At 35.9% G+C, this 15,689-nt stretch overlaps 1 protein-coding gene across 1 annotated transcript in view; it reads left to right on the forward strand.

The window, feature by feature from the left end:
* Window positions 1–15,689, forward strand: part of ttc29 (tetratricopeptide repeat domain 29) — a 225,685-nt gene that overhangs the window by 16,817 nt on the left and 193,179 nt on the right. Inside the window, exons 2-3 of the mRNA XM_051928172.1 lie at window positions 4,097–4,200; window positions 8,694–8,777. Of these exons, the coding sequence (XP_051784132.1) occupies window positions 4,103–4,200; window positions 8,694–8,777 (182 nt within the window). The 5' untranslated portion in view covers window positions 4,097–4,102. The remainder of the gene's footprint in view (window positions 1–4,096; window positions 4,201–8,693; window positions 8,778–15,689) is intronic.

The following is a 15,689-nucleotide window of genomic DNA, read 5'->3' on the forward strand; positions in this document are numbered from 1 at the left end:
TTTCATATCTATCTATCTATGAATGATATAGTGCCTTTCATATCCATATATTTATATATCTATCTGTCTATGAATGATATAGTGCCTTTCATATACTATCTATGAATGATATAGTGCCTTTCATATCCATATATTTATATATCTGTCTATCCATGAATGATATAGTGCCTTTCATATCTGTCTATCTATGAATGATATAGTGCCTTTCATATCTATCTATGAATGATATAGTGCCTTTCATATCTGTCTATCTATGAGTGATATAGTGCCTTTCATATCTATCTATGAATGATATAGTGCCTTTCATATCCATATATTTATATATCTGTCTATCCATGAATGATATAGTGCCTTTCATATCTATCTATGAATGATATAGTGCCTTTCATATCCATATATTTATATATCTGTCTATCCATGAATGATATAGTGCCTTTCATATCCATATATTTATATATCTGTCTATCCATGAATGATATAGTGCCTTTCATATCTATCTGTCTTTGAATGATATAGTGCCTTCCATATCTGTCTATGAATGATATAGTGCCTTTCATATCTATCTATCTATCTATCTATCTATCTATCTATCTATCTATCTATCTATCTATCTATCTATCTATCTATCTATCTATCTATCATATAATGCCTTTCACTTCTTTCTATTGGGAATAAAAATAAAAACTAATCTGCAGCATCCAACTTGTAAGTTTAACAAACATCACATTTCAAAACGAACAACAATGCTGATGTGATTGTCGTTTCCACAATAACATACTGTAAATGTGCTGCAAAGATTCATAACCTCAGCTTCTTAACCGTAAATTGAAGAGTAAATGAATTAATTACGATTTTATTTCATTCTGATTTATACAGGTTGGTTTTATTCCTGCTATTGCCGATCTTCGTGCAGTTAATGTCTACTCCGCTTGGCATAGCCCTTTATCTCATTTAGACACTTGGCACCTTTCGTCATGAACCTTTCATATCCATATATCTAGATATCTGTCTATCTATGAATGATATAGTGCCTTTCAGATCCATATTTTTGTACTGTATATCTGTCTATCTATGAATGATATAATGCCTTTCATATCTATCTATCTATCTATCTATCTATCTATCTATCTATCTATCTATCTATCTATCTATCTATCTATCTATCTATCTATCTATGAATGACAAAGCAAAAATAGCATTAGAAAATTTTGCAAATGAATTAAATACTAGTCACACTAGTAACAGAACACTGTACACCACTTTCGGACACATGTATTTCCTTGAAAAGGAGGCAGATGAAAATAAACGGGGATAAATGTCTTTTGGAAATTCAACATGACACATGGAGAAAAAAATATTTACTCTTAATCAAAAACTATAATCCAGTGAGACAATGAACTTGTTTTTCCAGATTTAGAAAAGGACATGCTTGTGGTCATATATGTGATCTCTCTTTGGCTGGTAGCAAACTGTATGCACATTGATATCAGTGTCCTCCCACCAGTTCTCTCCAGCTACCTGATGGGAATTGTACTCTCTGCATCTCGTCTGGTTTTTGAGTTGCCCCTCTCCATTACAGCCCCTTTCCCCCAAGATGCTACGTAGCCTGTACTATAATTTGGATCCATTGCAAAACACATGCAAAATTTTGCGAAAACTGGTTCAGCCATTTTTGCATAATTTGCAAATAAACAGATTACGATTTTATTTAAATATGGTAAATTTGTTGATTTTGGTCCTTTTGTCCAAAATGATGCAACACAACAATCCGCTTAAACTACTCAGGCTGCTGCTGTTGGGGTGATAGGTGGTCAGATCATATTTCTGCATCGTAGGACACACACAAGGCAGAAAACAGCTCTGGACAGATTGTGTGAAAGGGTCCTGTAAAGAAATGACATTCACCAAGACTCTCACAGGGCTAATTTGGAAACAGGAATCCAACTGACAAGCATGTCTTTGAGAATGTGTGAGGAAAACCCAAAGTGCAGACTTGATAGAGACATTGACCGATGAAAGATGCAGAACACTAAGCCATCTCCACAAACCCAGACCATTTGTTTTCAGAGTTTTTTAGTTGCAACCCTGGCAGTTTAAGTGTTAATCTAAAAGTCAAATGTTGTGTTAGTGGGAGCTGGGAGCTGGATCAGTTGCAGACATCGGGGTGTAGTGGATAAGGAAACTGTACGTCACAAGGTTACTGGTTAAAATCTCGCATTCCATTCATTATTTGGCCCCAAACAAGATTTAATTTGTTTGTGCTCATGTAAACAGTTTTACTCTCAACTTCTAGATGATGATTTCTAGTTGAAAATGCTACATCACATAACAGCTTTTCCTTTGTTTGTGCTTTATTTACAACAGAGTAATAAAAATAATGGTAATTCTTTACATTTATGTAGCGCTTTTCTCACAACTCAAGGCACTTTACATAGTGAGAGGAAAGCCACTACAGCCACCACCAATGTGCAGCATCCACCTGGATGATGCAATGGCAGCCCACCACACTTTAGCTATTATGGGGTGAAGGGATCAAATAGATAGTTAGCCAATTAGAGACAGTGGATGATTAGGGTGCCAGAATGACTAGGTCACGGAGAGCAATTTAGCTTGAACATCGGGGTGCACCAAATTGCTGTATTTTTTCACTTCCAGTACTGGCCAGTTATACGATTACATGAAAATAATTAATTTTTCAAAGTCTATGAAATAACCACTATTGGTATACGTGGTCTTGGGGTGTAGAGAAGCGGTTAAAGCATGTGCCTGCAAGCTGGTTCAGTCTACACCAGCATACTTGTAAAGTGCCTTGAGTTGGTGCACACTATAGAAAGGTGTTCAAAAAAATAGAGTATGTCTCTATTATAATAAAAAAAATCCTGGGATGAGACAAGACCTTTTAGCCTGGGACGAGATGTGACATTTTCAAAGAGATACTTTCATGTCCCACGAGATGAGACTTTGTGCCAAGAGATTTAACCACGCCCAGGGCTGGAAATAAAAGACAAAGAGTAGATGACAAAGTAGAACGTCGTAAAGAATTCAAAACCATTGGCGCAATACACATGTAGAGCAGGTTAGTGATAATGGAAGTACTAAAATTTGAAAGTCTCAAAAAAATTATAGTAAAAATCGCATTAGCGCAAACAAACGGAAATTATTACTCGGTGAAATAACAGAACATAGTGTGACCCCAGCCGGGACGCTCCTTCGTTATATGTTCAGGGGGAGCAGCCATGAACTGTACAATACCTCCCCCTGGACGCTAGATGTCCGCCCCCCTGGGTTGGAGAGGTCCCTTGGTTTCCCGCAGGGCTCCATGGGAATTGGAGTTGGGTGCAGCCCTGTTGGGTCCCGCAGGTGCTGCCAGGGGGTGCTGCAGCTGGGATTCCTGAGCCCGTATGGATAGCGTATTCGCCCCACCCGGAAGTGCTCAAGGTCTGTTGACTGCCGAGTTCCGGCTGGACTATAAAAGGGGCCAGCAACCACCACTCAATGGCCAGAGTCAGGAGGAGGAGTGGTGGTGCAAAAGAGGAGTGTGGTGTGCTTTATTTTGTTTTAGTCTGTTTTGGGACTGTGGGGGTCACGGGGAAGATGTGGCGCACAGGTGAAGAGAAATAAAAGTTCTTTATTTTTACAAGTGCCTCCGGTGTGAGTCTGTGTTGGGTCAGGCTTCTGTATAGCGCCTTGTCACAATCGAAAAGAGATTGAATATATTGTTTGGATTTAAACTTTAAGTCGGAGACTTGTAGATCATCTAATTGGTGTTGCCATCAGGGAAAAGTAGTGTTTCTTCCCAATGAAGAGGCATATCCGCGAGAATTAAAAGATTTGTTGTTTGGTGGAAGTGAAATCCACATACGCGAGTGGCAGAGTTGCAAAAGGCCGGGGGGGGGGGGGTTGGGTTTTGGTTGGTGATAATATAACTTGTATAAAAATTAAGTGTTTTTGTTTGTTCAAGATGGTGAGTGGTGGGAGTAAGGTGGATTTTACTAGAGATTCTAGCCCAGAGGTGGCAACAAAATGTAAAAAAGAAGTTGTTTTGATGGGATATTTTTTAACATCTTAATTTTTATCTTTTTTTTTTTCTTGATAGGTAATAATGAGTACTTTACCAGCAATACCAAGACAGAATGTGGGGCTTTTCCCTTCTATAAATGCACCATCCTCTTTCACGTCACAACCAAAAAAGAAATATAGGTAAGCAGCTACAGCGCATGTTTTCCACTTGGTCCAGTTATTTTCTTTAAAAGCTATAACACACTACTAATAATTTGATTTTTTTTGGGGGGGGGGGGGATAAAAAATATGGGGGACATGCTTAAAGTGAATAAGCTATTTTTGCTTACAAAGAAAAGCTTGTCGATGCTGAGATTATTGTAAGTAGTAGTTTCATCTGTTTTGTCCTCAGCTGTGGATTTAGTACAAGAAAATGGCTGACAAGGACAGGTCATTTTTGTTCAGCTATTGAATTTCTTGTAAAGGAATGTAGAGAAAAGTCAAGCAAAATGACACCTTTTATTGGCTAACTAAAAAGATTACAATATGCAAGATTTCGAGAATTGCCTGAAGAAGGGGCCTGAGTTGCCTTGAAAACCTGCATATTGTAATCTTTTTAGTTAGCCAATGAAAGGGGTCATTTTGCTTGACTTTTGTCTACATTCATAATGGCTAACACGGTACAACACCCTAGTATTGTAAAGGAATGAATTCCTGTGGCTGACTTTTATGCATTACCTGAAAATACAAATGGAGATGCCTCAGTGGACACTAGCAGTGGTGTTGGATGATGGGTGTGTTTTAAACACAAATATCACTGCTTTGTCACTTAGAGGTTGCCTACAAACTTCCTCTTGTCAAGAGCAAAACACAAAAAACAAGATCTGAGAGAATCAATGCATGGCAAGCAGAAAAATGAGGCTGGTAAGGTTTAAGGTCAATGCAAGGGAAAAATCTCACTTACAAAATGGTGGTGATCAGGGTGTTGATCTTGTAGAGAAGTACACAAAGGTTTGATTACCATGTGGGTTGCTTTTCAAATCTTTATTGAATCATAAAAATGTTTATGCTCAGTAAACGTTTGGTTTAGACATGTGCAGAGGAGAAATGCTGAGTATATTGGGAGAAGGATGCTAGGGATAGAGCTGACGGGTAAGAGGAGAAAAGGAAGGACTAAGAGAAAGTTTATGGATGTGGTGAGAGAGGACATGCAGGTGATGGGTGTAACAGAACAAGATGCAGAGAACAGAAAGAGATGGAAGAAGATGATCTGCTGTGGCAACCCCTAACGGGAGTAGCTTAAAGAAGAAGAAAAAGATATTGAATCATAAAAACGTTTATGCTCATGTCACAAACTTGACTCCGAGTCATAGAATGGTTTGGGGCAGCCACCCATATAATTGGTTTCCTGGTTGCAAAGTCGTAAATTAGATACAGCACTGATGTGCACAAAACCGAGTCCAAAACAGAACTGAGGGAATAGGGAAAAGGTGGAGGCTTTTAAAAGGGAAGACAGGAAGTGAGATCAAAGGGGCCGGGCTTATGAAGGTCTTCAGCCATAGGTGTGAGCCCAGACTTGACATCATAGGGGCCGGAGCCGGCAAGGACTCCTTCCATAGGCTCTGTCCTGAAAGTGACGTCAAGAGGACCAGGTGGAATCTCCCGTGAATGGTCTGTAGGAAAGCGAGAAAAAGAGTCAGTGCACTCTGTCACATCCCGGTATGATTTGGAACTGCCCTTACTCAAGCCGTTTAGCTGCCTCCCATGCGCACGTGTATGACACCATATAAAATGTCTAAATGCTTTCTTTACCAATATTAACTAAATATAATTTAATCATGTTAATATACATTGTAAACTGCAATATATTTATTTTAAAGCAGTTGATCTTCTTTGCTGCTGTATAGAATGCTATATTTTATGAAAACATCCCTACAATTTAAACTAAATATACTTTAATCATGTTAATATGCATTGTAAAATGCATTGTAGTTATTTTTAAAGACATCAATCTTTTCTGCTGCTGTACAAAACACTACATTTTATGATAACATCCCTACTTTAATTTAACTAAATATACTTTAATCAGATTAATATGAAAAAACTACGGTTGACAGAATTACCCCAAAAGGTTCCAAGTTGCCAATATTATTCTTCTTATTATTATTATTATAGAGTGACTTGATGCAGTTATTCATTTTGAGGTAAAGGTTTTAATTTGAATATTCTGCAACAACAACAACAACAATAATAATAGTAATAATAATAATAATACATTGTTTAAAATTACGAAGATAGAAAATATGAGTGCAATGTATCCCAGGGTAGTTATTACACAACTGTATCACGTTGAAGGAAAATGATTTTAACAGCGTGTGTGGAGAAGAATAGAGAAGCTTGTGTAGTAAACCAAAGAACATTTTCATGTTCCCTGTATCAGTTTTTTATTCTTAAACACTCAATGCAAATGTGAATTTAGTAAAAATGGTAGTCAATGAAAGCTTGTTTTCTGATAGCCCAGTGTTATCTTAGTATGTTCTCCTTTAGTCACAGTAGACAGATAGTAGATTGTAGGAGTCAGTATCGTAGATAGTACTTTATTTATTCGCAGGGGGAAATGCAGCTTTTTACAGAAGACCAATAAATATATAAGTACATAATATAACAAAAACACAACACTCCCATCCCTCCCAAATACACACCAGATTTACTGAAAAGAAAGAAAACGTCTGACTTAGCTAAAGATAAAACAGTCACAGTGGGGCATTATAAAGACATACTGCTAACAGATGTCGCTACCCACCCTGAAGCAACACGGTCTACTAAGGAAAAAACGAGTTCTCTCTGTGCTTACTTACTATACTGTACATGCTTCTGTGTCACAAGACCAGACCAGTGCAGGCTGTCATTGATGTGGACCCCCAAATACATGTAACAGTGTGCCATCTCCACATCCACTCCCTTTGTAGTGACTGGACATGCAGGCTGTTTGGTGCGGCAAGTGATTTGAGGAGCCAATGCAAATACGCTGTTTTGTTTAGTCATTTTAGTTTTGTGCATTATGTAGGATATGCTACAAATATCACAATCATTTTTTAATTAATTATTTCTCTCTCTTTAGATTTTTGTGTAACATTAAAGTTTCTCTAGTACATTTATCTCCAGAGGGGTTTTTTTCTTTAATATGTACAACAAATGCAATGTTCAGAATCAGATATTTCAAATATGATGTGCAGATTTTTTTTTACTATGATATTTTCACTTCCAGGTTGGTTCCTTTTTTTATAAAAAATAATAGTTCTCAGCTTATATGGCAGTAATAGAACAGAAGCTACACTTTTCCTTTCTTGTGTATCACAGCAGGCTTGTACAGTATATTTTTATCCTCTTTATTCATTTATTTTGTTCTTTATTTCGCCTTGTACAATTTCTCGCATTAGGAATTTGTTAGTTTTCGCATACCCCTTGGGGTCAGAGCACAGGATTAGCCATTGTACAGCGCCCTGGAGCAATTGAAGGTTAAGGGCCTTGCTTAATAGCCCAGCAGAGTAGGATCTCTTTTCGCAGTGACGGGGATTCGAACCGGCAACCTTCGGGATACCAGTGTAGATCCTTAGCCTCAGAGCCACCACTCCGCTATTGACCTGAGGTTTACTGAGCCTTTTGTATTCAAATGCAGATTTGTTAATGTAATCATAAGCAGGCAGTAAAGGTATGTTAAGTTTCAGGCATAGTTATAGTAATTAAATGACAGAATGCAGCCATAGCCCATTAGTTTTAAAGGCAACAGGACAGATTCTATAAGGCCATTACAAGTGACCATTTACAAACGTTCACTATGTTTAGCATTTGAAATGTGATGACTGTTACTTATCCAGGGTTCATTCCACCCTTACACCTAGTACAACCAGGACAGGGTCTGCCCTTCACCTTCACATGAAAAGCTGGTGAATGAAAGTTTATATGTGTACAGTATGTATGTGTTTGTGTAGGTTTTCTCCAGTTATGCAGGTCTCCTACAATTCCGAGACATGCAGTCAGGTCCTCTTCCTTCTATGGATTATCCAAGTAGAGGTTTGGACTTGTTTCCATTCCTCAGGGCTGATTCCTGCCTTTTGGCCTCAAATTCCCTGAGCAGGCTTTGGATCCCCATGACAATGAAGTGGATAAGTGGGTCATAAAATGGATGGATAGAGACAAGGATGTTGTTGAGGAGTAATAGAAGAGGTATGTCCCAGAGACGAGCAGGAAGGAAATAATACTATCCTTTCCAAATCTTGAGCTAAAACTTTGTGTTTTACTGGTTTATTAATGTTTGTGCATAACTTGTGTTAATGCTGTCCAATACAAATATTGACTGTCTTTTTAGTTACTATTTTTCAAATGAAACAAAAATAAACCATTTATAAATGAATGTGCACCCAAATTGTAGTTTATTATTTATCTCATATAAATTCTGTAAGTCAGTATGTTGTTTTTTGTTTTTGATTAATTAAGTGAACAGCAGTCTTACTTCAGAAAATGAAATTGGATAGACATTGTTAGTATGTCCATAATAATTACTGCAATACACCAAAATAATACTCAGGCGTTCAGTTTTATTATCTGAACAGTTTTGTGTTGTATAATACTATTACAGTTTTGCAATCTTAAATTTACTGACATTTTACTTTTCTATTTTTATTTCTTGTTAGGGTTTTCATTAAGGGCAAAGATTCTATCAGAATACCATCTTGGCAAGAAAAGCTTTCAAAATTTTCCAAATCAGAGATCGCAGCGTAAGTATTTTCAGAAAAGAACATCACGGTCTATTTGTCTTCTTGAAGTCCCTTCCATTAAAGCTGCAGGCATTTCATACATTTTAAGTAAAGAAGTTTATTGTTTTCATTTGTGAAAGCCTTTATTATTTTATTTTATTTATGTTCATGTCCATTAACATAACTAAGAAATAACAGGAAATATGATGAACATTCCAGACCATTCAGTCTATCAAGCCAATTTTAATTATAACAAGATGTTGTTACTAGTCTGCAAGTTCTGCATATTCTGAACCTTAAACACGGCAATTATTTTACAGCTCTGCAATTAGTAAAGAAAAAAAAACATATATTCTCTTCCATAAAGCTAAATTTTCAACACTGCATATTTATACCTATGGCTCGGATCTTCTTTGTGCATTACTGCTAACCTTTACTGCTGTATGGTACTTTGTAATGCAGAAATGAAAAGACATCCTGGAACCTAAAACAGAAGATGAAATAGCACTTCTCATTTGCATGAAGTATAACCTTCTCTGAAACAGTCTGATTAAAAGATTGCTATTTCTCTGTAGTATAAAAACTGGGATTCATGATTTGCTCAATAGCTAGAGGAGGTAAAAAAAAAAAAAAAAGTTCTGTCCAAGTTTTGCCCGTGATGTATAATTTTAAAATTTTTAAATTCTAAAGAAAAAAAAACTTCATTTTTTAATGATAAATCATAAATTATTCTATTTATCGTATACTCCTATTTTTCAAAGGAACAAGCAGGATGAAAGGTGAGAATGAATAATATTAAAAAAAGAATAAGTTGTACCAGCATAGCCGGAACAGTGGAAACAAATTTACACCTGTTGAGTCTCTTAGGAGCCTCATGGAAAACAGTAGAATAAAAAATAAGAAACCTTGAGTGTGTGAGCTTTCTTTTAACTTTTTTCAGTTTTTTTTTCTAATAATTTCCATATTGTTTCTACATGAAAGCTTGTAGGTGAGGTAACTCACAACAGAATTGAATTAGCTTTTCTTACCTGTTCAAAGGCTATCTGTATTATGTGCTTTGAATTCTTCTCCTGCATTCCCCAAATCTTGACCTGCCTATAGATTACAAACATAGTAAATAATTTGCACACACACACAAAAAAATAATACTTTTACTGTCTTGCCAAGTGTTTTAAACAAGTTTAATTGCAAAACAAATAAGTACATTGCATAACCAAAAAAAGAACTGGAAGGCTATATCATATGAGTATTTCAGACTTATGAGGGCTGTTATACAAACAATTGGTTTACACATCATTTGTAATAAAAATGATGTGACATTTCCATATTAATTATTTGTATAATATAAACTGATTTTTAGACTTCAGTAATTGATAAGATTCTTTGTTTCTCATTACCTGTACTGTAGGTAAGACTGCACTCTGCCGCTAATGTAATGTAAATATATATATTTTCATGGGTTGAAAAAGTCTCTTGCTTATGAGATTTCAACTAGGGAAATTTTAATTTCTGATCAGTTAAGCTTATAAAATAGACAAATGATGAAACAACACTAATAAAGAATGACTGAGTGTTACACTGTGCTTTAAACACTGCCATCTTCTGGTAGTGTGGTGGAAGTATAAACTATTTTACTTCAATCCATCCAAAAATAATGCAAAGCAATTCCTGACTCCTATGTTTCTGGTCTGTTAAAAATTTTAAAAAGTACATAATTTTTATCAATGGGTAGAAACCAAACAGGTCAGTACACATGAAGCAGAACATTTTAAGAAGAATCTGGATGAGATGTTAGAAAAGCTTAGCTATTAGCTAAACAAACAGACTTGACAGACTGAATGATCTCCTCTCGTTTGTCAAATTTCTTATGTGCTTGGTTAGCTTATATGTAATCTGTGACAAACTCTCATCCAGTGGACTTTTAAAATCTGTAACAGTAAGTACATCTCAAATAAATAATTTGATAGTTGATCCATTCTGTTTGTTTCCTTTTTATTTGTACACCATGCTTATTTTTCATTTCATGTACTTACTGTTTACAGTACATTACATGGTAAACAATAGTGATTTTCATATCTTCTTAAAGATAACATAACAAATGACGAAATAAGAATGGCCTGTGGAAAGTGAGATAATGTAATATTGTGTGGATTTGTGTACATCTTCCGTATAAAACATATTTTCAGTTTATTGACTACAACTTTTTCATTTAAAAGATGCATTTATACCTCTAGTCAACATTTTCATTGAATAAGTAAAAAAAAAAATGTAACTGTTACTTAGAAAGCTAATGGAAAATAAAAGGTAGAGTTCTACTTCTGGTTAATGGAAATAACCCAAATGTTGATAGAAATCTGTGTTTTGTACCTAATACTTGTATGCAAAATTTGGTTGACCTAAATGTACTCAAGTTATCTTGTTTACATGCACACACACACAGACAGACAGACAAACAGACATAATTCCAAAAATGGTATTTTCGGAATAAAATGTTGAGATTCATCAAAATCTTGAAATGGAATTTTTGTAGGATTCCAATACTTCGTATACGAGAAAGTCAGGGAGGTCTAAAACTTTGAGATTCATCAAAATCTCAAACATCGAATCTTTAGACGATTACAATACTTTCTCTATACTTCATATACGAGAAAGCCAGGGAAGTCTAAAACGTTGAGATTCATCAAAATTTTAACATCGAATCTTTAAATGATTGAAATACTTTCCCTATACTTCGTATATGAGAACGTTAGGGAGGTCTAAAATGTCGCGATTCATCAAAATCGTAACATCGAATCTTTAGATGATTACAATACTTTCCCTATACTTCATATACGAGAAAGCCAGGGAAGTCTAAAACGTTGAGATTCATCAAAATCTTAACATCGACTCTTTCGACGATTACAATACTTTCCCTATACTTTGTATACGAGAACGTCAGGGAGGTCTAAAACGTCGCGATTCATCAAAATTGTAACATCGAATCTTTAGACGATTACAATACTTTCCCTATACTTCATATACGAGAAAGTAAAAACAAACAGTTGTGACCTTACTAGCTTGAAGGGTTGTATTTCTAAACTTTCACTTCACTTAAGTTCAATTCGGTTTATTTTTGTATATAGTGTTTTTCACTGATTGAGGGCGAAGAGTGCAAGTTCTCAAGTAAAATACAAGTATAAATTATACAAATAACTAAATACAGAATTAGTAAACATAAAAACACACATTTGTTTAAACACACAGAAAATAAAGTAGAAATTGATGAACAAAAATGGAAACCTACATTAGCCATCCATTAATGAACTTTTAAAAGGCCAGTTGATAGAGCTGGAGAAGAAAGTAAAAACTCCAGTCAGCAGCAGCCTCTTGGAGATGCACAGTCAATTGTGAGAGAGAAAGTCAAAGACAAAAATTACATTTCCTGTTATTCTTTTTATTTTCTAAATGGACATACACTTTTAATTGTATTTATAGTCAGATGTCTATATGTATATCTAGATACTAAATCTATATGTAAATGTTCAGTGTATATACAGAGAGAGAGATGGTGATGGGTGCCCATGAAGGTGGTATAGGACAAATGCAGGGCTCATTAGAGCACTGATAGAAGTATGGACATGCACAGACAAAACCGGCAGTGTCAAATTAACTCTTATAGTATAATGAAAGTAGCCTTCAAAAGAATATATGTGGAAATGTTTTCATACATCCACGTTAAGTGTTGATTTAGCACTGGCTGTTTTGCTGTGCCAACACTGTCAGGATGGTGGATGGGCTGTGCCCAGGTGTGCTGTGCTATCCCCTATATTAAAAGAGACTGCACTACAGTAGATGTAGTCATTCCAGGATGACAGAGTGAATGACTACAGTAGGTGTCAGTAGAGATCTCCTCTTCAGAACATGTTAGACCCTGAATGACAGATTTGAAACTGTGGATGGCACTGTTGTACAGTGGTTAGCACCTCCAACTCATGGCCTGGTTACTGACTCTGTGGTGGTTTACACAAGTAGCATTCCATCATTTCCCAAGGATATTCTTATTAAGTTCATTGACCGCACTTAATTTGCCCAGTATGATAAGTGAGCAGGAGATGTACTGGTGGTGTAAAGGGTAGTCTGTAGGTGATGAGGACAGCCTCTGTTTGTAAGGGTTGCAGAATGCTGATGTACTGTAGTAAGGGAAAGTTCCTTTGGAGAAAATAAGTGACATGTTGAGTGCTGCTGGGGATACAGGGGCAGCAGTGATACTAAGGAACAGGGGTGCATGGGAAAAATTCTGGTAGCTGTTTCCCATTCAGACTCCTAGAGGGTCCTCTCTGGCATTGAAGGGAAAATCTTATGAAAGCATGTGTGTGGAGTCGTATGCTCTTTGGGATTGAGACCTGGCTGAACATGAAGCAAGTCTTGGAAGACTGGAATGACCAGGTGGATGTATAGAATTTCACTGAATGAGATTATAGAGAATTCTGAGTTAAGAGAAAGACTTGCAGTAGGTGTTGCACTGAGATGGAATAGACTAAGGTGCTTGGGGCATGTGAAGTGAAAGGCAGAAAATGACTGGGTGAAGAGGTGGTAATGGGATTAGGCGCAGGTGAAGTCTGATGATGTGAAAAGAGTGGCTCATACCCCAAAGGATGCCAAGAACCATCGAGAGTACAGGAAAAAGATTCGGGGGCAACCAGCTAATCTGGGTAAACTGGACAATGGCTGTTAAGCTCATGTTGATGATGGATTGTAGGTGTGTGTATTGCAGTGAGTGCGCTCTGTCCAAGGTTGCCTGTTACTTTGTTGGTAATGCCTTCTGGATCGCTTTGGATGACCACAATCCTATCATGATAAAGCTGGGTTCAAAATATGCACGGACAAATACAGTCTGCTGATATCTGTTGAGATATGTAGTTATAGTTAAATCTTAGTGCATTTCTAGTCAGCTGACGTTAAAAAGCCTGGTTTATATATTGCGCGTCTAACAGAAAAATATACTGGTAAACTACTATTAATGTTTAAAGTTCTGCTTAATTGCTTCATTTTTATTATTGGCAAGCAGAATGTCGACTGCTAATTAAAGACACATTCAATAAAGGTAACAGTTCTTTTTTCTAGTACTTTTTAATAGTTGAGTTATATATTACGATGTACATATTTTGCACAGGGCTGTGGAGTCAGTAGATAAATCCTACGACTCCGGCTCCTTATTTTCTGGTACTTCTGACTCCGACTCCCCGACTCTGACTCCTCTGTATTTAATATGCTAATGTATTTTCCATGTTAATTATAAGAAGGAACATACACATCATTTGACCACAGAACTACTGGCTAGGAAGCTGACTCTATACCGTATTGGCCAGTTTAAACAAAAGACAACAACCCCTGAACACACATCAGGCCATAGCGCACACCTACACCTACATCATTACACTTGTTTACACTCAAAGGATCTTGTTAAACACATTATATCTGAATTAAAATGAAAACACTTATTGTAATGTACCGTAATCCAGATTACAATATGCGAAAGTCAGGTTGTATAATAGCTCAACTGAACATCACACTAGTAGTAACACAACTATGCACTCGGCTTTATTCTTACATCAGAGAAGTGCTTAATTATGACTATTGTTTGTGAAATGGGACATTTGAACTTGGTGTATGTTTTTTTCATTACAATTTAAATTTATTAGGAGTCCGAGTCGGTACATTTTTGCTGACTCCGACCCTGACTCCAGGTACCCAAAATTGTCTCCGATCTCAACTCCAACTCTGACTCCACAGCCCTCCTCATCTTAATCCTCATTTTTTTTTTACGTGAAAATCTTTTTTCCTCATATACTGTACATCAATAAAAAATTACTTATTTTAAACTAGAAAAATAATGATATAATAATAATAGCGATTTTATATTTGTCCTATCCAGGCCCAGTTCCTGTGTTGTGCTTGTTGCCTCAGGGTTAGACTCCAGCTCTCCATGCCTTTGACCAGGATAACAGGGTTCAGAAAATAAAAGAATTGATGTATGAATGGATGGTCTTATGTTTTCATGTTAACTTACTTGTGTTTGTCTACGCTTGTCTATTGTCTTCATCAAATAAAGCTTCAATCTGACATGTCAGTCTAAGCAAATAGAATTCTATCAGTTGCATTTGTTTTGATGTGCAACTGCTTATTATTTATCACCTATACCTCAGTTCTGCTTATCTTTGATATTAAGATTTAGCAAATGTTACTCTGTACAGTATGTTCTCCACTGAGAAAATAGAAACATGACTCGTAAACGTCTTTGACTGATATTTCCCCAGGCTATACTTGAAAGTTTTTTTTCTTCTTTTTCCCAAGGAGTGCAAAATTGTTATTCAGCTACAATCAACTAAGGGGTTTATAGCACCATTTAATCGTTTTACTATATTTTAATTATTCAATGTCGAGAGAAAGTACTATAGTAAATGCCTTTAAAAAGTTCTGGGTCTTTTCAGCATTATGTTTTATTATTCCTTAGTTATGAAATATTAAGAGGTTAAAAAATATAGAATGCAGTTAGAAATTACTGATGCTTTTCAGCATTGCACATTTTATGTAATAGTAATTTATTTATTACAAAATGTTTCTTTTAATAATAATTATTTCATAATAAATATAGATCATAAGAAGTGAAAGTATTTCAATAAGCCAATCTTCTGTAGACATTTTCTGTTCCAAATTATTCTGTTTTGAATGTGTTTTGAGAAATACAGTAGATAAGGTGGTTTAAGTATTTTAAATGCACAATTTTATTGCATTATTGGTATTTATTTGGAAACATTAAGTGTGTGTGTGTGTGTGTGTGTATGTTATGGACTTAAGTTCATATACTCAATAGACTTAAGTTTAAAATAAAAGCTTGCCTCAAAGTAGCAGTTTTATCTCCTTTTTTTTAAGTCACATTATGCTGCAATTTTA

Source organism: Erpetoichthys calabaricus, chromosome 5, assembly GCF_900747795.2.
Source record: "Erpetoichthys calabaricus chromosome 5, fErpCal1.3, whole genome shotgun sequence".
Lineage (NCBI taxonomy): Eukaryota > Metazoa > Chordata > Cladistia > Polypteriformes > Polypteridae > Erpetoichthys > Erpetoichthys calabaricus.